Source organism: Myxine glutinosa, chromosome 4 (genome assembly GCF_964187855.1).
Source record: "Myxine glutinosa chromosome 4, kmMyxGlut1.1, whole genome shotgun sequence".
Taxonomy (NCBI): domain Eukaryota; kingdom Metazoa; phylum Chordata; class Myxini; order Myxiniformes; family Myxinidae; genus Myxine; species Myxine glutinosa.
Window position 1 is genome coordinate 61,802,752 of NC_136264.1, and position 24,275 is coordinate 61,827,026.

Sequence of the window (24,275 nt, forward strand, 5' to 3'; positions counted from 1 at the left end):
TGTTGTCATACCCTTCCTCCCGTCCATGGTACACGGAATCTTGTGGTGAGGCTATTGCCCAGAAACAACTTGCTTTCGTCTCCTGGAAAGCAAATCCAACGGAAGGAAATCTCATTTCCTTTCACAAAGCCCTAAACAAGTGTGTGTCCACCCTCAGGAGAGCCAGGAAACAATATCTCTCTGTTCTCAGGACCGAACTCTCTTATCTGTCTCCCTCTTCCAAATCCTGGTGGCGTCTGGTCAAATCTGTTTCTGGTGTTTGTTCCCCCTCCATCCCCTCCCTCACCTCAAATGGCCACACGGCTGACTCCGCACGTGAAAAAGCTGAATGCCTCAACTCTGTGTTTGCCTCTAAATCTTGTGTCCCAAACCCATCCCTCTCTGTACCCACCGTACCCAGTCATACCCAGCTACTCCTGGACTCTGTGTACTTTCCTCCTGACAAGGTGGAAAAGTTTGTCAACCCTCGACTCGGATTCTGCAACTGGACCTGATGGCATCAGCCCACGGGTCCTAAAATCCTGTTCTTCCGCTCTTTCACTCCCTCTCTCTGTTCTCTTCACCCTCTCTTTTGCTCAAGGTCATCTTCCATCTGCTTGGAAATCTGCCAACATCACCGCTTTGCACAAAAAAGGTGCAAAAACAGATCCCAGCAACTACAGACCAATCAGCCCTCTCCGAATTATCAGCAAAGTCATGGAATCCATCATTTCTTCAGATATGAAATCTTTTCTCTTCTCCAATGGCTTGATCTCTGATCATCAATTTGGTTTCAGACCTGGACACTCTACTCTGGACATGCTGCTTCTGCTTTCTCAACAATGGATGGAGGTCCTCAATGCCAAACAGGAAATTAGAGCAGTCTCCCTTGACATATCACGTGCCTTCGATATGGTCTGGCACCCCGATCTGCTCACCAAACTCTCCTCTTTTGGTATCCATGGAAATCTCCACGCATGGCTGGCGGACTTCCTCTCTAGTCGTAGTCAACGTGTGGCCCTGAATGGGTTTCTCTGATCTCCTCTTCCTGTTCAGGCTGGAGTTCCACAAGGCAGTGTCCTGGGCCCTGTGCTTTTTCTGATCTTCATCAATGATCTCTCTGACTCTTGAAAATCCTCTGTATCTCTTTGCTGATGACTCTACTCTCTGTCGCTCCATTCTTCATCCCTCAGATCGGCAGTCTGCAGCCTCCTCACTCTCTGCAGACCTGGACAAAATCACAGACTGGGCAAACAAGTGGAACATGTCTTTCAATCCTGACAAATCTCACACTCTTATGATGTCTCTCCGAAAATATCGACTGGACAACCCTCCCATCTACTTTCTCAACAATCCTCTCCAAGAAGTTCTGTCGCTCAAGCTTTTGGGTCTCACGATCTGCCATGATCTTTCTTGGGAAAACCACATTTCCAAGCTGGCCTCCAAAGCCAGTCGCCGACTGGGCATCCTCCGTCGTGCGAAGTCCTTCCTTGGCACACCTGAGCTCCTCACCACATACAAGGCTTTCATCTGCAGCTCAATGGAATACTGCTCTCCCCTCTGGTCTGGTGCTCCTGCCTCACACCTAGCTCGTCTTCACGCTGTTGAAACCAAAGCATTCAGAATCATTGGAATCTCCCGCGATGAAGCTAACTCCAAGGGCCTCTCACTCACTCACCGCAGGCAGGTTGGTGGTCTTTCCGTCTTCTACCGACTCCTCTCTGGCCTTGCCCCCCCCCCCCCCCCCCAGCTCTCTCTGGGCTCTGTCCCGCAAATATTCCTACAGGTCGCACAAGATCTGCCTGCAACCCTCTTATGGTCAAACTGCCAAAATCAAGACTCTCTGCTCACCTTCACTCCTTCATTCCTCTTTTCTCCTGCCTCTGGAACAAACTCCCTCACTCTCTTCAATCCCACTCCACACTCCAGGTCTTTAAAACAGCTGTTCACCACCATCTCTTATCTTCCCCCATCCAAAACCTTGATCTTTTCTACCCCCGCTAATTTCACGCCAATTCCACTTTTTTGAAATACCAACTTCTGTCCTGGAAGTCCTTGGTGTCCTTGTGTTTTATACTTCTCCCTCCCCCCCCCCCCCCTTCCCACGCCTCCTTCCCCCAAGCCCTCTCCCTCCCACACATCTCCCTGCTCTCAAATGTTGTGTTTGTGTGCTTCCCCTTCTCTCCCCATCTTGTTTACCGCTCCCTCTTTTTATATATTTTGTTTGTCTGGTTGATTTGTTTGTGAAGTAAATGTTAGCTCTTTCACGATCCTCGATTCAGTATACAAAAAAAACAAAGCCACGGCAGAATGATGTGTTATTCCGTGTCGAAATCGATAAGGAAACCACTCCAATGGTTATAAACAAACCAATAATATATTTAAAATCATACAGGAATAACATCTATCTATAATTCCATTAATCTCTGTGTGTATGTGTGTATGTGTGTATGTGTGTATGTGTGTATGTGTGTATGTTTGTCTGTGACCGCTGTTTCTCGACAACCACGGGTCCGATATACTTTAAACTTGCCAGGTATATTGCTGGGGACCCGAGGATGTGCCTTTTCAAGGTTTCATATTAATCGGACAAGTACTTACCGAGCTATGGCGATTTAGCCGTTCGCCGTTCGCTTTGGCGTTGCGAATGGACCAAACCATTTCATGTAAATAGAGGGGGGGGATATAATTTTAGATATATATATATAGTACGGGCATATATATAGTACGGGCATGCCCTAGTTACCAATAATGATAGCAAATCCAGACAATCAATATATCTTAGAATGGTACCACCCCTAAGTCACATAACTCACGGCACTCCCAGTGAATGGAACAGAAACCCCTCAATGTCTCTCTAACTCAGTGGAGATGGGGCGATGGCGAGTAAGGAGGTGTCGGCAAGGCGTGGACTGTCACGTGATCCACACCCACAGCAAACGGGCAGTGGAAAGGGAACTCCCAAAGACGCGATCCAGACGTGCGCAGGCACCGTTCAATCAGCGAGCCGCAGTGCAATCTTCAGACGCCGCTTTAGTGCCCACTCAGCCCCGGCAGACCACCGGAGGGTGAGACCAGCGGACGCGGCAAAAAAAACCTTGTCCAGTGAACGACGCGCGAGGGTCCACAATGGCGGTCGGCTCTTGCTCGAGCTAAAGCCTTTAGCCGAGGATTCTCCGGAACCTCACGCCTGTACCTGACTTCGCAGGCTTTTTCACTACTCCAGCGATAACACCAATCACACGAGATTCCTTTCAAGGACTCAAAGTTCACTCGCGATGTTCGCTCGACCACCCTCGGTACGGAGCTTCAACAAAAAACGTCTTTCCACTTCTTCCTCACGCCCTCGTCTTCTTCGCTCGACGTCTTCCGGTGCACGATCCGATTTCCTGTTTCATTTTTACCATGAGCGCTTTTAACCTTTTAATCACAATAACCCTTTCCTTTAAACAACAATAATCGCAGTTTCCTTCCAACCCCGATAAGAATAATAATACCTAACCAGAAATGTTTCATATGGATGAAAACCACCACCACGGAAGGGCCGAATCCGTAACAATATGTGGATGCATATATAACGTATAATATAATATAATATAATGTGTGCATACAATACACAGCACAATATGTCATGTACAATATCTGTGCACATAATACAAGTATGTTTGTGCCCGCACTTCATCGATTGATCACTCGTTCTCAGATATGTTGCATTATACCGTATATACATCGACGAGCCTCTGCATTGCTACATGCTCAATCCTGTCATTATTTTGTTTTAGACCCTGGTCAAGTCATTTGAAGTCTGTGATTTGCCGGTTCGTGCTGCAAAGTTTGTTGCTCGCAAGAACTGGCTGGTTGCTGGAGCTGTGAGTACATATGTATATATCCATGTGAAAAATTGTGCTTATTTGTATTTAGTGTTGCATAAATCATAAAAAGGTTTGAACACAAATGCCCTCAACTGTCCTTTAATTACTTTATCTTTTTATTTTTTTTTCCATTGATACTGTAAGACCCCGGTTTATGTCAGGGATGCATTCCTCAAAGGTGTGATAATTTTCAAAACGACATAAATCAAAGCACATTTTCTCATAAGAGTTAATGCAATAAGGGGGAGGAGAGGATGCATTCTTAACGTCACCATTTCACACACTTATATTTTGCTTTCTACCTATGATGTTACCCTTCTTTTTTTGGTTAATGACAGTTATATTCAAATGCCCATATAAATGAAACAATTACTGGTACCAAACATATTTAAATTAAAATAAAGACCATATTTTAGTTTGTATTTTTCTTACCTACGGTACCTTTTCCGGAAGCAGTCGAACCAGCCACGACTTTCAATGAATGTCCATTTAAAAAAATGGTACACCTTTAGTCCGAGGCAAACTTAGTAACCTGCCAACATCAGCGGCATGTTCACCAGCGTTGATTCGACAAATAACATCCAATCTTTTGCTTCTAAGGTAATACTTTTACAATGCTTCTTGCCACTCTACATTACAGTGCATTATTTTATTGATGTACATTTTGTCATTACGCAAAGTAGTTTGTGTGCAATTTAGGCTGAGGCAATGGTTACGAGAAAGTATGTGTGCTGTCAGCAACGGAAGTGTGGGTTGAGACAACGCAAGGTAGGTAATGATATTTATAAAGTAACGACGTATTTGGCAGACGTAAATCGTATATACTCTTACCCAACAACAACAACAACAACATGCATTTTAAGGCCATTTTCCCTGCTAGAGTGGGGGTTAGCCTTGCGGTCCCCATGACAATCTTCTCCATCTTGCCCTATTTTCTGCATCTCTCCTTGTTAACCCCCTCGCTCGCATTTCTTCTTCCACCATCTTTAACCAAGTCTTTCTCGGTCTTCCCCGTCCTCTACCTCCTTCTACATTCATTTCCATCACTCTTCTCAACCAGTCACTTTTATCCTTCCTCAACACATGACCAAACCATCTCAACCTGTTCCTCTTCACAACATCAATCACAGGCTCTATTCCCATCATTTTGCACAATTCATCATTTGTCTTCCTCTCTCTCAACGATACTCCGCACATCCATCGAACCATTCGCATTTCCACCCTTTCCAACCTTTGTTGCTGCTCTACGTTCATTACCCATGTCTCGCTCCCATAAATCATAACACTTCTCACACATGCAGCATACACTTTTCCCTTCAACTTCAATGACACTCCCCTCCTCGTCAGCACGCCACTCAGTTCCCGAAACTTCTTCCATGCACATCTCACTCGAGCAACCGTTGCCGAGTCTGATCCACCTTCTCCATTCAGCATGTCTCCGAGGTAACAAAATGTTTTCACACCTTCCAGCTTCACGCCATCTCCAAGATCCAACTCAACATTTCCTCCATCTGCAGCTCCCTCTGTGCACAACTTACACTTGAATGTAGCTGCCACACTGGTTAATGACCCTCTCAAACCACTACATTTTTGATGAACCCACTCACCGCACATTGTACATTGAATGGAATTCACTCCGACACCCTTCCTGCACACAGCACACAGCCACCTCCCAGTTCTTTCCACCTCACCACATGCTTTACCACTTGCCATCACCTTCGTTTTTCCGATATTCACCTTCAGACCTTTTGTCTCCATACATTCCTTCCACTTGTTCATCTTCTCCTTCAGTCCATCCATACTTTCAGCAATCAACACCAGATCATCTGCATATAACAACTCCCACGGTAAACCCTCCTTTATGTTCTGAGCCAGCACCTCCATCACACGTATTTACTATTACTAGTGCGTGGCCGTACGTGCGTTTCAGCTGCATGACGCCTTGTCACGCGCGTAGCGTCGCGTGTCAGGCGAGCAGCTCGTGCTTCGTCAGATTCCATAGCGCGAGCACGACGCGCAGTTTCTTTCCTTCGCTCTCGTAAACGACGAATGGATTGGGGCATTGTGTTTACAATTACTGGAATTGGTCTCCCATCTGGTCTCCCATTACTGGTCTCCCATCTCTACTGCCTCTGACATCAACTCATCCTGGGAATTCTTCCAAAGTAAATTGCTCTCTCTCATGCACAGTTTTATCCCTTCTCATCTTCAGTTGTCATACCCTTCCTCCCGTCCATGGTACACGGAATCTTGTGGTGAGGCTATTGCCCAGAAACAACTTGCTTTCGTCTCCTGGAAAGCAAATCCAACGAAAGGAAATCTCATTTCTTTTCACAAAGCCCGAAACAAGTGTGTGTCCACCCTCAGGAGAGCCAGGAAACAATATCTCTCCGTCCTCAGGACCGAACTCTCTTATCTGTCTCCCTCTTCCAAATCCTGGTGGCGTCTGGTAAAATCTGTTTCTGGTGTTTGTTCCCCCTCCATCCCCTCCCTCACCTTAAATGGCCACACGGCTGACTCCGCACGTGAAAAAGCCGAATGCCTCAACTCTGTGTTTGCCTCTAAATCTTGTGTCCCAAACCCATCCCTCTCTGTACCCACCGTACCCAGTCGTACCCAGCTGCTCCTGGACTCTGTGTCCTTTCCTCCTGACTAGGTGGAAAAGTGTCTGTCAACCCTCGACTCTGATTCTGCAACTGGACCTGACGGCATCAGCCCACTGGTCCTAAAATCATGTTCTTCCGCTCTTTCACTCCCTCTCTCTGTTCTCTTCACCCTCTCTTTTGCTCAAGGTCATCTTCCATCTGCTTGGAAATCTGCCAACATCACCGCTTTGCACAAAAAATGTGCAAAAACAGATCCCAGCAACTACAGACCAATCAGCCTTCTCCCAATTATCAGCAAGGTCATGGAATCCATCATTGCTTCAGATATGAAATCTTTCCTCTTCTCCAATGGCTTGATCTCTGATCATCAATTTGGTTTCAGACCTGGACACTCCACTCTGGACATGCTGCTTCTGCTTTCTCAACAATGGATGGAGGTCCTCAATGCCAAACAGGAAATTAGAGCACTCTCCCTTGACATATTACGTGCCTTCGATACAGTCTGGCACCCCGCTCTGCTCACCAAACTCTCCTCTTTTGGTATCCATGGAAATCTCCACACAAGGCTGGCGGACTTCCTCTCTAGTCGTAGTCAACGTGTGGCCCTGAATGGGGTTCTCTCATCTCCTCTTCCTGTTCAGGCTGGAGTTCCCCAAGGCAGTGTTCTGGGCCCTGTGCTTTTTCTGGTCTTCATCAATGATCTCTCTGACTCTCTTGAAAATCCTCTCTATCTCTTTGCTGACGACTCTACTCTCTGTCGCTCCATTCTTCATCCCTCAGATCGGCAGTCTGCAGCCTCCTCACTCTCTGCAGACCTTGACAAAATCACAGACTGGGCAAACAAGTGGAACATGTCTTTCAATCCTGACAAATCTCACACTCTTACGATGTCTCTCCGAAAAGACCGACTGGACAACCCTCCCATCCACTTTCTGAATAATCTTCTCCAAGAAGTTCTGTCACTCAAGCTTTTGGGTCTCACTATCTGCCATGATCTTTCCTGGAAAAACCACAGTTAAAATCTGGCCTCCAAAGCCAGTCGCCGACTGGGCATCCTCCGTCGTGCGAAGTCATTCCTTGGCACACCTGAGCTCCTCACCACATACAAGGCTTTCATCCGCAGCTCAATGGAATACTGTTCTCCCCTATGGGCTGGTGCTCCTGCCTCACACCTAGCTCGGCTTCACGCTGTTGAAACCAAAGCTTTCAGAATCATTGGAATCTCCCGCGATGAAGCTATCTCTGAGGGCCTCTCACTCACTCACCGCAGGCAGGTTGGTGGTCTTTCCGTCTTCTACCGACGCCTCTCTGGCCTTGCCCCCCCAGCTCTCTCTCTGGGCTCTGTCCCACAAATATTCCTACAGGTCGCACAAGATCTGCCTGCAACCCTCTTTTGGTTAAACTGCCAAAATCAAGACTCTCTGCTCACCTTCACTCCTTCATTCCTCTTTTCTCCCGCCTCTGGAACAAACTCCCTCACTCTTCAATCCCACTCCACCCTCCAAGTCTTTAAAACAGCTGTTCACCACCATCTCTTATCTTCCCCCATCCAAAACCTTGATCTTTTCTACCCCCGCTAATTTCATCCCAATTCCCCTTTTTGAAATACCAACTTCTGTCCTGGAAGTCCTTGGTGTCCTTGTGCTTTATACTTCTTCCTCCCCCCCCCCCCCCCCCCTTCCCATGCCTCCTCCCCCCGGGCCCTCTCCCTTCCACACATCTCCCTGCTCTCGGATGTTGTGTTTGTGTGCTTCCCCTTTTCTCCCCATCTTGTCTTCCGCTCCCTCTTTTTGTGTATTTTGTTTGTCTGGTCGATTTGTTTGTGAAGTAAATGTTAGCTCTTTCACGAGCCTCGATTCAGTATACAAAAAAAAAAAAAAAATAATTATAGAGAGATAACAATAGGCCCCCTTCAAAATCCCCAATCTCTCTCTCCAACACCGACACTGGACACCTGCCGTCGAGGTTGCGTTCTGCTGATGATCTCCCCTGCTCTTTTCGTGGCCGCGTGCCATTACCATTACGCGTGGCCGCGTGCGCAGAACGCCATTACGCACGTGGTCCAAGTTGGAGAAGAATGGGGGAGGAGTGACCACAAGGCGGCGCCCTATGTTTGTGTTTGCTAAATAAATGGCCACAACTTGGTCACCACTTGTCCAATTAATATGAAACCTTGAAAAGGCACATCCTCAGGTCCCTAGCAATATAGCTGGCAAGTTTCGATTAGATCAGACCAGTGGTTGTCGAGAAACAGCGGTCACAGACAGAGATTACTGGAATTATAGAGAGACTAGGGCGTGCCCGTACGTGGGTGCAAAAAAACATGCGTGCAAACAACAACAAAAAAAAAAAACTTTGAAACCACGTGGCAGTAACGACCACAGAACCCCCCCCCCCCCTCTATTTACATGAAATGGTTTGGTCCATTCGCAAAGCCAAAGCGAACGGTTTGCGAGTACGGTAGAACCCCCCCCCCCCCCCTCTATTTACATGAAATGGTTTGGTCCATTCGCAAAGCCAAAGCGAACGGCTTGCGAGTACGGTGACCATACCTTGGGAACCACTTGTCCGATTAATTTCAAACCTTGAAAAGGCACATCCTCGGGTCCCCAGCAATATACCTGGCAAGTTTCAAGTATATCGGACCCGTGGTTGTCGAGAAACAGCGGTCACAGACAAACACACACACACACACACAGACACACACACATACACACAGAGATTACTGGAATTATAGATAGATGACCATCTCATATTTATGGCAGACACTGCATGCACATTGAACATGTGTGCGGTCACTCACACTCTCCTGGCAGGAGTACCCTTCTCAGTCCACATTCGGTGGGCAATGAGCAGTGGCACATTCTTGGAAATTCATTTTATAATTCTTGGCATTTTTGAAATACATTTTTATTGATCACAACATATCATTCCATATCATAACCGGTGTGTACCCCGGTTTAGAATAGGGACACCGTAACCCTGCGTGTCGTAAGAGGCGACTAAAAGGGTTGGCGTCAGGAAGGGCATCCGGCCATAAAAACAGCCTCAAAATGAGAACCATGACAATTACGACTACATATGGGCAGGGTACAGCCCGAAGTACCCCGTGGGGGACCCCACTCCCTCTCGTCAAAACTCAAGGTGGGGAACCCGATCGAAGCAAGGGTGGAAATCATTCTATTTACGACGACGAAATGCCTGATGCCCGATGTGGAGATCGGTTTCTGAGATTTGGGACATGGAATGTGGGGACAATGACAGGGAGATCAGGAGAAGTGGTGAAGTATTGGTCAGAAGAAGTGGACATATGTTGTGTGCAGGAGACGAGATGGAAGGGAAGTGGTGTGAGAATGGTGAAGGGTAGGCAGGGACAGAAATACAAGTTTGTGTGGCAAGGGTGCCCAGAGGGCGTGAATGGTGTTGGTGTCCTGTTTTCTGACCTGTTTGCAGACAGTGTGGTGAGTGTGACTAGAGTGAGTGAAAGGTTGATGATGGTGAAAATGATGATTGGAAAGCTCTTGGTGAACATCATCTCGTGATATGCTCCGCAGGTTGGTCGGAGCGATGAAGAGAAGGACAAGTTCTGGTGTGCTATAGAGAAGCTGATGGAAAACGTGAAAGATGAGGAAGTTGTTGTGGTCGGAGGAGACCTAAATGGACTTGTGGGAAGGAGTATGGACGGTTTTGAGGGCGTTCATGGGGTTATGGATATGGTGTGAGAAATGGAGAAGGTGAAAGGATTTTGGAGTTCGCTGATGGAGCTGATTTGTTGATTTCTAACACTCGGTTCCAGAAAGAGGATAATAAGCTTGTTACATACATGTCAGTTGGGTCGACACAACCGTTGACTACCTGATGGTGCGTAGGCGAGATAGGGGGCACTTCCGGGACAAAAAGGTGATCCTGGGGGAGGAGGCTGTTTCACAGCACCACTCGGTCGTCTGCGATATAAGGGTGAAAGGTGCGAGGATAGCTCGGCGGGTGAAGTACCAACCGAGAATGAAGGTGTGGAGGTTGAAATAGGTGGCAGTAAGGGAGGCATTAAAAGAGAGGCTGAGTAGGGTCGAGGATGATGTGGTTGAGCTTGAAAGTGGTTGGATGTCGATGAAAGCTAGTCTGTTGGGAGCCGTTGGTGAGGTATGTGGATGGACAAAAGGACCACCGAGGCACTCGGAAACATGGTGGTAGGATGATGAAGTTGAAAAGAGGATTGACGAGAAGAGGAAGAAGTTCAAGGAGTGGCAGAAGGCAAAGGGTATGGGAGCAGAAACAGCAGAGCATGAAAGTTATAAGGCTGCAAAGAAAGAGGTAGCAAAGGCGCAGGAGGCAGGTAGGTAAATGTTCGGAGAACGCTTGGATTCGGAAGTGGGTTAGAGAGCGGTATTCAGGATTGCAAAGCAGATAGCGAAAGAGAGGTGTGATGTGATGGGGGTGAGTTGCTTGAAGGATGAAGTGGGACAAATCGTTGTGGACCCAGATGGAATTAAAGGAAGATGGAAAAGACATATGGAAATGCTGTTGAATACAGAGAATGAATGGGATGGCAACATAGAGAGTAACCCTCTCTCTGTTCTCTCTCTGTTCTCTCTCTGTTCTCTCGCTGTTCTCTCTCTGTTCTCTCGCTGTTCATCTCTCTCTGTTCCCACCCCACCCAGTCGAACCCAACTGCTCCTGGACTCTGTGTCCTTCTCTCCTGACAAGGTGGAGGAGTTTTTGTCAAACCTCGACTCTGATTCTGCAACTGGACCAGACGGCATCAGCCCACGGGTCCTAAAATCCTGCTCTGCCGCTCTATCTCACCCTCTCTCTGTTCTTTTCACCCTCTCTTTTGCTCAAGGTCATCTGTCAGCATCCTGGAAATCAGCAAACATTGCCGCTTTACACAAAAAAAAGGTGCAAAAACAGATCCTTGCAACTAGACCAATCAGCCTGCTCCCAATTATCAGCAAAGTCATGGAATCCATCATTGCTTCGGGATATCAAATCCTTCCTCTTCTCCAATGGCTTGATCTCCGATCATCAATTTGGATTCAGACCAGGTCATTCTACTCTGGACATGCTGCTTCTGCTGTCTCAACAATGGATGGAGGTCCTCAATGCCAAACAGGAAATCAGAGCTGTCTCACTTGACATATCACGTGCCTTCGATACGGTCTGGCACCCAGCTCTGCTCACCAAACTCCCCTCCTATGGTATCCATGGAAATCTCCATGCATGGCTTGCGGACTTCCTCTCTGGTCGTAGACAACGTGTGGCCCTGAATGGATTTCTCTCATCTCCCCTTCCTGTTCAGGCTGGAGTTCCCCAAGGCAGTGTTCTTGGCCCTGTGCTTTTTCTGGTCTTTATCAATGATCTCTCCGACTCTCTGGAAAATCCTCTCTTTCTCTTTGCTGATGACTCCACTCTCGGCCGCTCCATTCCTCTTCCCTCAGATCGGCAGTCTGCAGCCTCCTCACTCTCTGAAGACCTGGACAAAATCACAGTCTGGTCAAACAAGTGGAACATGTCTTTCAATCCTGACAAATCTCACACTCTTACTATGTCTCTCCAAAAAGATCGCCTGGACAACCCTCCCATCTACTTTCTCAACAATCCTCTCCAAGAAGTTCTGTCGCTCAAGATTTTGGGTCTCACAATCTGCCATGATCTTTCTTGGGAAAACCACATTTCCAAGCTGGCCTCCAAAGCCAGTCGCCGACTGGGCATCCTCCGTCGTGCGAAGTCCTTCCTCGGCACACCTGAGCTCCTCACCACATGCAAGGCTTTCATCCGCAGCTCAATGGAATACTGTTCTCCCCTATGGGCCGGTGCTCCTGCCTCACACCTAGCTCGGCTTTCACCTTCTCTTCATCGCTTCGACCAACCTGCGGAGCATATCCCGAGATGACGTTCATCAAGAGCTTTCCAATCATCATTTTCACCATCATCAACCTATCACTCACTCTCGTCACACTCACCACACTGTCTACAAACTCCTCAGAAAACAGGACACCAACACCATTCACGCCCTCCAGGCACCCTTGCCACATAAACTTGTATTTCTGTCCCTGCCTACCCTTCACCATTCTCACACCACTTCCCTTCCATCTTGTCTCTTGCACACAACATATGTCCACTCTTCTTCTGACCAATACTTCCACCACTTCTTCTGATCTCCCTGTCATTGTCCCTACATTCCATGTCCCAAACCTCAGAAACCGATCTCCACTTCGGGCTGTACCCTGCCCACATGTAGTTGTAATTGTCATGGTTCTTTGGCTACCACCAAAGGTGGTGCTATTTCCCCCACATCAATTTTGGAGTTTCTGTCACATCCACGTTTGCTCCATTGTAGTAAGATTATGAAGACAACCCTGAGAAAACGTTTGTGATTTTTTTTGGTGTGTGTAAATAAAAGATGAATACCAAGAACACAGACAAAGTGTGCATGTCGTGGAATTTTGTTTAGAATGACTGAGTGAATGTGTTGGTAAAGTTACGTGCTTAGTCGCTGTCTCTTCCTCACAAGTGTGCCCAAAGGTGAACGGTGGCACTTTGTGTCATCATGATGGTCTTCCCATTGAGTTAATACTCTGAATCTTGTTTTTGTCATTCTCTTCAAAGGATGACATGCAAATCCGCGTTTTCAACTATAACACTCTTGAACGAGTACACATGTTTGAGGCCCACTCGGACTACATCAGATGTATTGCGGTGCATCCGACACAACCATTCATCCTCACAAGCAGCGGTATGTAAACATGTTTTGAGTGGCTAAACTTTCTTTGCATGGTCAGTGAGTAGTGAAGCTTGCCTTGTATGGTCATCTTTTTCCACCATGCAAAAGGACATTAGGCAGGTAGTAAATTATGTCTTGTTGCACAAATCGCTTATTTTGTTTTCCTTCCAAGGCAATAACCATAGGATGTTTTTACCATATCATAAAAAAATCAATCGCTGCAAGGTCGTGCATCCAGAGTAGGTATTATTTTCATGAAAACTCGAAATTATTTTTCAAAAATATTTGTTCATTCCCTTCATTCATTTTCATTCCCTTGATGTTTGTCCGACTCAGTTCTACTTTGCTCTTCCATGAACCTCACTCCTGTCAAGAATAAAAATAAAAGTTTGTACAAGTTTGTTGCTGGGCTGTGATATATGAATCTGAACCTGTGTGAATCTGAACTATAAAGATACGAGAAAATTTGCTACCCAGAATGCACCTTCACAGGCATAATTTTTGGAAACGTTTACTTCATAATTTGGTTAATTGTTCCTTTGTGATGTTGGACACCGTAGATGACATGCTCATCAAACTCTGGGACTGGGAGAAGAAATGGAGCTGTTCACAAATTTTTGAAGGACACACGCACTATGTAATGCAGATTGTCATTAATCCCAAAGATAACAACCAGTTCGCCAGCGCTTCACTTGATCGCACAATCAAGGTGGGCATTGAAGCGGTGACATTTATTGGCATGTAGACCTCTTGCATGATATCCTGCACGGCCCACTTGTGTGAGCTCTGCTTTGTTATAAATATTGTTTTGTGTTACGACATGTAGGTTTGGCAGCTCGGGTCTTCGACACCTAATTTTACACTGGAAGGTCATGAGAAAGGGGTCAACTGTGTCGATTATTACAGCGGTGGTGACAAGCCCTACCTCATCTCTGGAGCTGATGACCGTCTGGTCAAGATCTGGGATTACCAGGTGTTTATACATGCATACGCTTGTCTCGCTTTTTATAAAAAGCCTCATGAAAAGGTTCGGTATGTTTACATTGCTTTAACAAACCAAACTTATTGTATACAGCATGATTTAATTGTTTCATATAAGCCAATCACTGGCATTGGATTGCTTAGAGCTGTAGCTATGGGTTTAATTATTGGGGCTGGTTTAATTTAATTATCTTAGAGGTGGGCTTCCTCTGGGATTTTATTTTGAGTTTAGACAAAATGTTCACCAAACGAGAAAAATAAAAATCGCCAATTTTGTTTCTTGGCACCGACGTGCTATTTTTCTCGACCAAAATATGCAATTTGTTGTCTGTCTTCTTGACCACGATGCATTCCGGTCGTTATTTATCCAATCTTCACCAAACTCGCCATGGGGACTAAGGGCCATATGACAAAGGCTGTAGTAACTTCATTCCTCCCTTTCCCCTGTGGGTTTTTCCTCCTTTGACAAATGCCGTGTTAAGGTGTAAGCTAGCATGTTACCATCGCGTTTTTCCAAGGTGCGTCTAATAACAGGAATCTCAGGGTGCATCATAAGTCATAATACCCCCTTCAAGTATTGCATGCATGCTTGTATGCATTGAGTAAATGTTAATGCGGTCTTGCGGATTGAGGTCCACCACGAGGGGAGTTCTCTGGTTCGCCCCAACCCTCATCACCTGCAGATCGCCAGACCACCGGGTCATGAATAAATATCTGTCTCTCCTTGACTATGAATGACAGTTTCTAATGGGAGGTGGGAGATGAAAGGGCAAACAGGTGGTGTTAAATTTATGGAGGTGAAGGGTTGAACCATTATTTAGGAATGGAAGCATAAAATGTGGAGATGAACAACAGCAGGGTAGGGGATATTGGATGGTTACTGGATGAATGCTGGATGAATAAGAGGAAGTCCTAACTTAACCCCGACAATGCATACAGTGTCTCTAGAAAGTCTACACCCCCTTTCAAAATTTTCACCTTTTGTTGACTTATTGGCTGGAATTAGTATGCATGAAATCAGACTTTTCCACCTTTATTTCTATATCGTAACCCACAACTTCCAAGTGAAAAACAAATTCTACAAATTTCAGAAAATTAATTAAAATGCACAACGAGAACATCTTGGTTGGATAAGTGTCCAACCCCCTGAGTTAATACTTGGTGGAAGCATCTTTGACAGCAATTACAGCTGGGAGTCTGTTGGGATAGGTCTCTACCAATTTTTCACACCTTGAATGGACAATATTAGCCCATTCCTATGGACAAAACTGTTCAAGCTCAGTCAAGTTGTGTGGGGAGCGTTGATGGACAGCAATCTTCAAGTCCTGCCACAGATTTTCAATTGGATTTCGGTCAGGGCTCTGACTGGGCCACGCAAGGGCATTTATCTTTTTGTTCCTTAGCCTCTCCAGTGTAGCCTTGGCTGTGCTTTTATTTGGGTTGTTGTCATGCTGAAAGGTGAACTTCCGTCCCAATTTCAGCTTTCTTGCAGAGGGCAGCAAGTTTTCCTTGAGTTTTTCTGTATTTTGCTCCATCCATTTTCCCTTCTATCCTCACAAGTGCCCCAGTTCCTGCTGATGAGAAACATCCCCATAACATGATGCTGCCACCACCAGGCTTCACATTCGGGATGGTGTTTCTTGGGTGATGTGCTGTGTTGGGTTTGCTCCAAACATAACATTTTGCATTTTGGCCAAAAAGTTCCATCTTCGTTTCGTCAGACCACAAAACCTTTTGCCACAAGGCTTCAGAAACTCCGGAGTGGCTTTTTTTGCATACATCAAATGGGACTCAAAGTGGGCTTTTTTGAGTAATGGCTTCCTTGTGGAGTGCTTGGGATATTGTTGTCACATGTACACAGTGACCAGTCTTTGCCAAAAAGGCCTGTAGCTCTTTCAAAGTTGACATTGGCCTCGCTGGCCTCTGAACAATCTCCTCTTTGCTTGGTCATCCATTTTGGGGGGACGGCCTGATCTAGGCAGTGTCTTGGTGGTACCATACGCCCTCCACTTTTTAATGATTGTCTTGACTGTGCTCCAAGGGATATTCAAGGCCTTTCAAATATTTTTATGCCTTTCCACAATTTTATCCCAGAGGTCTTTTGAAAGCTCCTTGGTGCTCATGGTTGAATCTTTGCTGTGAAATTCACTACCCAGCAGATGAAACCCACAGGAACAGCTGATTTTATTGTGAAATAATCAGGATAACTACAATTTAGCACAGGTGGAGGCCAATTAACCTGGTATGTGATCTTGAAGGTGATTGGTTACACCAGAGCTAATTTATAATTGCTATTATAAGGGAGGGGGGGAGGGGGAGGTGGACACTTATCCAAAAGAAAAAAACAATTGCAAGCCATGGTGTTTGTCCGTGTGTTTCTCTGCCTCATGTTTGTCACTGCGGATGGGTACTTTTGCTAGTTCTACATGTTTGTGCAACATTGCAAGTACCAGCATAAGCCCTAGTTTACTTCAGGGATGGTAGGGTATCTTCGAGGCATGCATATTCCTTTCAGCTATCTCACCTGGGTTCTAATCTCAACTCAGCTTTAAACCGTCACCCAGGTGTTTCGCATGCTGGGTGATGAATCAATGTTTTCCGTGCATCGGAGAGACAGAAATCTGGCACCCCCTTTTCCATCACTGGTCGTTGGGGAAAGTTAAACATCCAACGGTAGAGGAGGCGAGTTATTTTGTGATGACTAGGTGGGTTGGTGATGGCACCCTAAACAAATTACAAATACCTGCCTCAACTGGTTATCTCATCAAGTATTCATTGACACCAGGCTACACTGCTCCTACAAATTATGTAAATTCACACTCCCAGGTGTTTGCATGTCATGTGTGAACACCTGTCTTTGGCTACTAAGGGCAATCTGTTTTTATATTATGACTTGCTACCAAGTAGGTAAACCCTATAAAGTATAAACAGTCCTCTGAAATGTGATGCTCATTGTTGGCTTTTTTGTAAGTGAATAGGATATAACGGTGCACAAAGCAGTTATTATAACCAGACCTGCAATATCTTTAACAATGAACTTTGCAATAGTAATTGAGCATGTCATGATTGCCTTCTCTCCTTCATTACTGTCATCCAATGTTCAAACGTATTGTTGTTGTTTTTTAATTGGTCATCAACATTACCTCCACCTCTGGGATAACTGTTATATTGCTAGAATACATGACTTTTAAAATGATGTATGAATGCTAAATGAGGCCTTTTGTGAATGTGCTGTGTGTGTGCTTACACTGAATCGGTTCGGCTTGCCGAGCACTTAACCTGCCCTAATAAATCCTATAACACTTTAGTCAGGGAATATTATCAGAAATCTGGGAACAAATTCCTTACCAAGAAATTTCTTCACCAATGTGTTTGTAAGGGTGTCCACTAACACATTTCAAAAAGTTTAAATTCAAGTCCCCTAGGGGAACCCGTGACAGGGGTCAACAGGGGTCAATTACCTTTTTTAAGATCAAATTTTTCTTATATTTACATTCTGGGTCACAGTATCCGACAGGAAGCATCAACATTATTCAAAGTAGGCTCATTTTAAAGCTAAGAACATATCTGACATGGTGATACCTAAAATAAATCGATATGTTAAAAAGTTTACACAATTTCGAGCAAAAAATAATAATTTTTTGTCATTTTTTGGGTAAAAATTAACTTTTCTGGTCTACAATTCGTCTTCTAGGTAGATACCCCTTCGTTTCATTTTTCTGAAAGTTTCCAGCAAACTGCCCAAGATATGCAGCCTTAATGTATTATAAGTAAAACATTCTGGTATTTATAAAATTGAAACTATGAAAGGTCACTGACCTTTATTGTTTTCCCTTATTGTAACATAAATTGTAATAACCGTTACTGGGAATCCGGAATCGGTTTACCATCGGTTCGTCCGCTTTTGTGTAAGGGTTTAAATCAATACTGCTCCACAATGTCAAATACCTCAGGAGTCGAGGTATCTTTTTTTTTTTTTTCTTTTTTTTTTTGTGTACAAGATCGAGGCTCGTGAAAGAGCGAACATTAATCACACAGAAAGACAAACCGACACAAAAACATATTACATCGGGAGCGGTAGACAAGATGGGGAGAGAGGGGGAAGGACACAAACACAACATTTGAGAGCAGGGACCGAGAGACATGGAGACATCGAGAGATCTGAGAGAGGGCGAGGGCTCTGGGGGGGGGGGGGGGGGCATGGGAAGGGGGGGTGGGGTGGGAGAGGTATAAAACATATGGACACGGCCAGGACTTCCAGGAAAGAAGTTGGAAATTCAAACAAGGTGGATCTGGGGTGAATTAGCGGGGGTAGAAAAGATCAAGGTTTTGGATGGGGGAAGATAAGAGATGGTGGTGAACAGCTGTTTTAAAGACCTGGAGGGAGGAGTGGGATTGAAGGGAGTGAGGGAGTTTGTTCCAGAGGCGGGAGAAAAGAGGAATGAAAGAGTGAAGGTGAGCAGAGAGCCGAGATTTCGGCAGTTTAACCATCAGAGGGTTGCTGGCAGATCTTGTGCGACCTGTAGGAATATTTGGGGGACAGAGCACAGAGAGAGCTGGGGGTGCAAGGCCGGAGAGGAGTCGGTAGAAGACAGAAAGACCACCTACCTGCCTGCGGTGAGTGAGTGAAAGGCCCTCAGAGATAGCTTCATCGCGGGAGATTCCAATAATTCTGATGATTCCAATAATTCTTCTCCAGACTCTACATCATCAGGGATACAGTTCATACATGTAATGCCTGTACAACTTCCGCATGCTGAGATACACTTGACACCATTCTTCTTGCAGTTGCACCGCCGGTTGCTGCAATCTCCAGCACAATTGCAGGTCGTGAACCGGAGCAGCTCCTCAGGAGCCATGGGGTCTACTGTTGGAACTGGCTCATAACCACGAACCCCTACCGTCCATCCATAGTCACTGGGGTCCAAAGACATGCTCTGCAGCAGCATCCAGTCCCGGGTTTGGAGATAGGCACGGAGAGAATGCTGTGCAGCTGCACCCTCTGTTGGAGGTAGAGTCTCTGGTTTGATCAGCCCGGCCGCCGCCTTCCGCGAGAACATGTTGTATCGAATTGCACCCAAAGTAGTACCTGGTTCATGGTAAATGTGCTGGAAAATCGCAATACCAGCCCCGATCACCACGTCCTTAGTAGCCCGTACGTCAAGGAAGATGTCCATATGTTCATCAATGTCCCCTGCACAAAACCTGTCAAATCGAGGCGTTTTCCCGTGGCCCCCGATTGCAGAAACCGTATCACAACCGGTGAAGGTGTGAGTAAAGAGCAGGTACCGCCTCTGTCTTTCAGAGAGAGCTGCTCGGATCCTCCTGACATCGTAAGAGCCCTTCGATGTGGTTAAGAGTGGATGGTTGGTGCTTGAGCTATGGTGTACCAGCATTATCAGCACGTCCGTGTCTTCCGCCCGCACCTGAAAATAGAATAAGATATGAGCAAAGCGTCTTGAATTTTGCAAACATGGTGAACTTAACAATTGAAAAGTTATTTAACTATGCTACTCTTCTTTTCTGAGGATAAATGCACTTTCATAACAATGTGGCACATCAAAATACAATTGACGTTACAAAAATGACGATCATGTGTTTACTGATGCCCAGTGCAGCACAACATTTGCATTTGCCAAATTAAAAAAAAATAACATTGCCTCTTCCTTTTTTATTTAACTCAGTTAATTAGTTTTATATGTGCCAATGTCAAGGTTTTTTTGTTTTGTTTTATCAACACAGAAACAAATCAAAAGTAATCGTAGTTGATGTAAGTAAAATACCTACACAAAATTTTACTGACCTCAACAGAGTCATCTGTAGCAGCAGCCAGTGCCGCTCTCACAATCGAAGTGTCAGCATCATTGTCACACTGCTCCACGGTGATCTGACATTTCCGGAATGTTGAAGAGAGGAGATGGATGAGCTCACTCTTGTTATGAGTGTTGTCCATGAACTTTGCCTTTGGTGTCGAATGTATCATATCCGGTCGAATCTGTAGATCACAGCAGGAGTTCTTGGTACGCCGGATGTGGTCGTGATCTTTTGGCGAGCTGTTATAGCCATCGAAGACAACAGTGATCTTCTGAGACCGACGGCCGAGACACTGCACGTAGCTCAGGTAACTGTCGGCAATCTCCTGCCAAGTCTGACCTTGTTCCCACTTCACCATGTAGAGAAGCCATCTGCCATCAACCACCAGACTGGAGCAGGCTTGGTCAGTGAGGTCAAGCGGATCGGTCAACTCCTTCAGGCTAGTCTTGGAAAAGCCTGCCTTGTTCGCCTTGTTCATTTTCTGATCTTTGTTGCTGAACAAGGACCAGGGGAAGGGAGTCAGCTCATACTTTAAGCTTGTCTCGACTGTCATATGCCGTTGGGCGAAAATTATCAGTCGGTTGAACAACTTGAGTGAGTTTAGGTGAATCTTCTTCTCATTGACCTTGGGAATCTTTCTGAGCGATGACAGGGCCTGTACCTTGAACTTCACCTGCATGGTCGATGTCACTGACTTTCCGTCCAGCTTTATCTGCATCTCCCTCCCTACTTCAGCCGCTCTCTCAGCATTGACTGTGTCATCTGCAGTGCTCGTGAATCCTGTTGAGAAGGATACAAGCAAATGCTTGTCTCGATCGTGATCGAAGGGATTGTTCTCCTCCAACCACTTCAGGGCAAGTCCAATCGCTTCAGCGTCTCGCTTCATCCGAGTTTTGGCAAGGTCTTTGTGGAGTGGACCATGTTTCTTGGCACCTTCCTCCATGCGCTGGTTGACATCGGAGAAGTGGTTGAGGGTTTGTACCCAGCACTTGTGGCCAGAATCACTATTCCTCATCCTCCCTCTGCTCAAACCACCTTCTGACTTGGCCCCCTTCATCAGTTTCTGCTCGATACAGATGTCACACCAGGTGCCAGACCAATCGTGGCAAGAGTAACGGACAACGTGATTCCCGTGAGCAGTGAAACTTTCGAAGGTCTCCTTGTATCTAGGCGAAGTTTCGAGTTGCTTCATCAGCTGACAATACAGCCGTGCGCCCTTGGCGTATTGATGATGCGCCGCAGCACTTTCAAACAGAGCACATCTGCCCTCCTCTCCTGTGACGCGAAATACAGTGTCATAGTATTTCTCTTGGAGCTGCTTCTTTAGCCACTTCGAATATGCGAGGCTCTGATTTGGTGACTGATCAAACTGCTGCAGCTTTCTGTGGACTTGGTCAAGTGTCATCACCCTGTGCTCGAGTTCAGAGTCTAACCATTCGCAGAGCTCATAGAATACAGCCGCTCGCTCCTCATCCGCTTTCCTTCCTACCTGAGGATAAAAGATTGTTATAATTAATAACTTTCAAGTACCAGAGTTTGATAATACTAGGGCATGCCCGTACGTGGGTGCCCGTTCCTTGCCAAAAAAAATAAATAACGCTACCCGTACGCTCTACCCCGCCCGTACGCCCGTAAACAAAAAAAACAACGCTCTTCGCTTCCGCCCTTCGCTCTGACTGAATTGGGAGAAATAATGCGCATAAGAAATCGAGAAATTATTATTTTCTCCGGAAGAAATCGAATTACGAACCGTAATGGTGCACGCGCTCGGCTCGGCTCGCTCTCACATCGGCCACGCCTACGCAATAACGCGTTCTGTGATTGGCTGCCGGAAGTGCAGTCTTCACTGTCCGGAAGGTCGCAAATCGCAGTTACGATGAATCGCAAATTAGTTTTAATTAGTTTTAAAACATAGTTTAACGGCAACATAGTTTTCCAACGTGAAATAAATGAATACGCTCTCAAATGTGCCGTCCGAGGCAGAGTCTGTTCGCCACGTTCGGCACACGTGATAGCTCGCTGCTCTCTGATTGGTTGAATCGTTTTTTGGACATAGCTCGGTAACTACTTCTCCGATTAATATGAAACCTTGAAAAGGCACATCCTCGGGTCCCCAGCAATATACCTGGCAAGTTTCAAGTATATCGGACCCGTGGTTGTCGAGAAACAGCGGTCACAGACATACAGACATACAAACATACAAACATACAAACATACAAACATACACACAGAGATTACTGGAATTATAGATAGATGCCTCAACTTTGAATGATTGAATTTGAATTCGCCTCTGAGTAAGAATCATACTTTTAGATCACTTACATCTTTAGTCTTGGAGTAGTGACCACCTGTCTCGAATGGAACTATGCAGCGCAAATGATACAGGGTTTCCTCTGCTACGAAGTCGTTGATCCCTTCCAGGCGGCCAGTGACTTCAGTGCCCCAATCGTCCTTGCGACCCTGTGCTGTCTTCAGCAAGCTTGTCTTCAATCCATCCGCAGTCAAATTGTCAGGAACTCGGTATCTCTTTCGAGCAGTCTCTGTAAGGGAGTGGAGAGTGGCTCAATACCAGTTCATGCGATCCCATCCCATGCAAAATGTGAATACTTCTAATAATAACTGTATTGATTCGTCACTACCCATCACATACCCATCACTACCCATCACTACCCATCACATAACTACCCATCACTACCCATCACATACAATGTCATCAGTTAGACCGATTTATGCTTATTACTCTGCATAAAATTGTTACACCCTTCAATCTAACCTGGATGATTTGGGAAGAGATGAGCGGGCTGGTTGCAAAGAATGCATACATTTTTGTACAGAAGCTGAACGGAACGTGGACTCGTAGAACTGCATGCAGTCGATGCACTGAACCCAGAGAAAATGCGTCGTCTCTTCATCTGTGCTGACTTTCTCCTTCCCTGCTGCCCCTGCAATAAATCAAATGTGAATTATTTTAGAAGTTTGTTCACATGAAATATCACCAGTATTTAAACAATAATGTTCAGGTCAGTAAATAATTATTCCCTGCCTAGTAAAACAGGTCGCACTTACGAGTTGACTTCATGGTGACCTTGACAGACATGTTGTACAAATCACGTTTACACTCGAAGTGGTATCTCAGTCTTCCGACATTCCATGCCTCCTTCATGCGCTCCAAAATTGTAGCATTTCCAACAGCTTCTGCATACGCCAACAGAGTAGGGTAGCCTTTAGGAGTTGCCTGTGCGAGCTTCTGAGCTGGCGTCTCCGGGCCTTCACAGATGAAGCAATTGAGCGGAGGAGCAGGAATAATGTCTATGTCCATACTGCTAGCCTGTACTGCCCTACAAAGGAAAAAGCTAGGGTTAAAAAATTAGGGTAACAAAAGAAAAATACCTGTAACGGTTATTACAATTTATGTTACAATAAGGGAAAACAATAAAGGTCAGTGACCTTTCATAGTTTCAATTTTATAAATACCAGAATGTTTTACTTATAATACATTAAGGCTGCATATCTTGGGCAGTTTGCTGGAAACTTTCAGAAAAATGAAACGAAGGGGTATCTACCTAGAAGATGAATTGTAGACCAGAAAAGTTAATTTTTACCCCAAAAATGACAAAAAATTATTTTGTTTTGCTCAAAATTGTGTAAACTTTTTAACATATTGATTTGTTTTAGGTATCACCATGTCAGATATGTTCTTAGCTTTAAAATGAGCCTACTTTGAATAATTTTGATGCTTCCTGTCAGATACTGTGACCCAGAATGTAAATATAAGAAAAATTTGATCTTAAAAAAGGTAGTTGACCCCTGTCACGGGTTCCCCTAGGGGACTTGAATTTAAACTTTTTGAAATGTGTTCGTGGACACCCTTACAAACACATTGGTGAAGAAATTTCTTGGTAAGGAATTTGTTCCCAGATTTTTGCAATATTCCCTGACTACTTGGATCTTTTAAACATAATTTTCAGCATTTAGATGATAAAGTGGAAATTTCTGTTCCTGAATGCAAACCGGACCCATGTAAATATCAGAATACGAGAAATATCCGTGGATTAGAGGTGTCGGGTTCATACCATTTACTGCTGGTTCATTCTAGCATTGGCCGTGTATATAACACACACACACACACAGACACACACACAACACACCCTTCACATCAGTGATCAGAATAACCTGGATACACATTCTATTCAATGGTAGTGATCTGTCGGTGGGTTTGTGTAGCACACGTCCTTCCACTTGGGCCTTGCACTGACCACCTGGTCACCAGTATGAGTAGGTGCCCGTTCAGTGAGCTGAGGC

General features: G+C 45.5%; 1 protein-coding gene across 1 annotated transcript in view; it reads left to right on the forward strand.

Annotated features, from left to right (window-relative positions):
* The window catches only part of COPB2 (coat protein complex I subunit beta 2), a gene marked incomplete at its 3' end in the record, with an annotated part of 69,670 nt that overhangs the window by 20,194 nt on the left and 25,201 nt on the right, over positions 1 to 24,275 (forward strand). Inside the window, 4 exon segments of the mRNA XM_078775792.1 lie at positions 3,762 to 3,848; positions 13,064 to 13,190; positions 13,739 to 13,887; positions 14,005 to 14,151. Coding sequence (XP_078631918.1) covers positions 3,762 to 3,848; positions 13,064 to 13,190; positions 13,739 to 13,887; positions 14,005 to 14,151 — 510 coding nt within the window.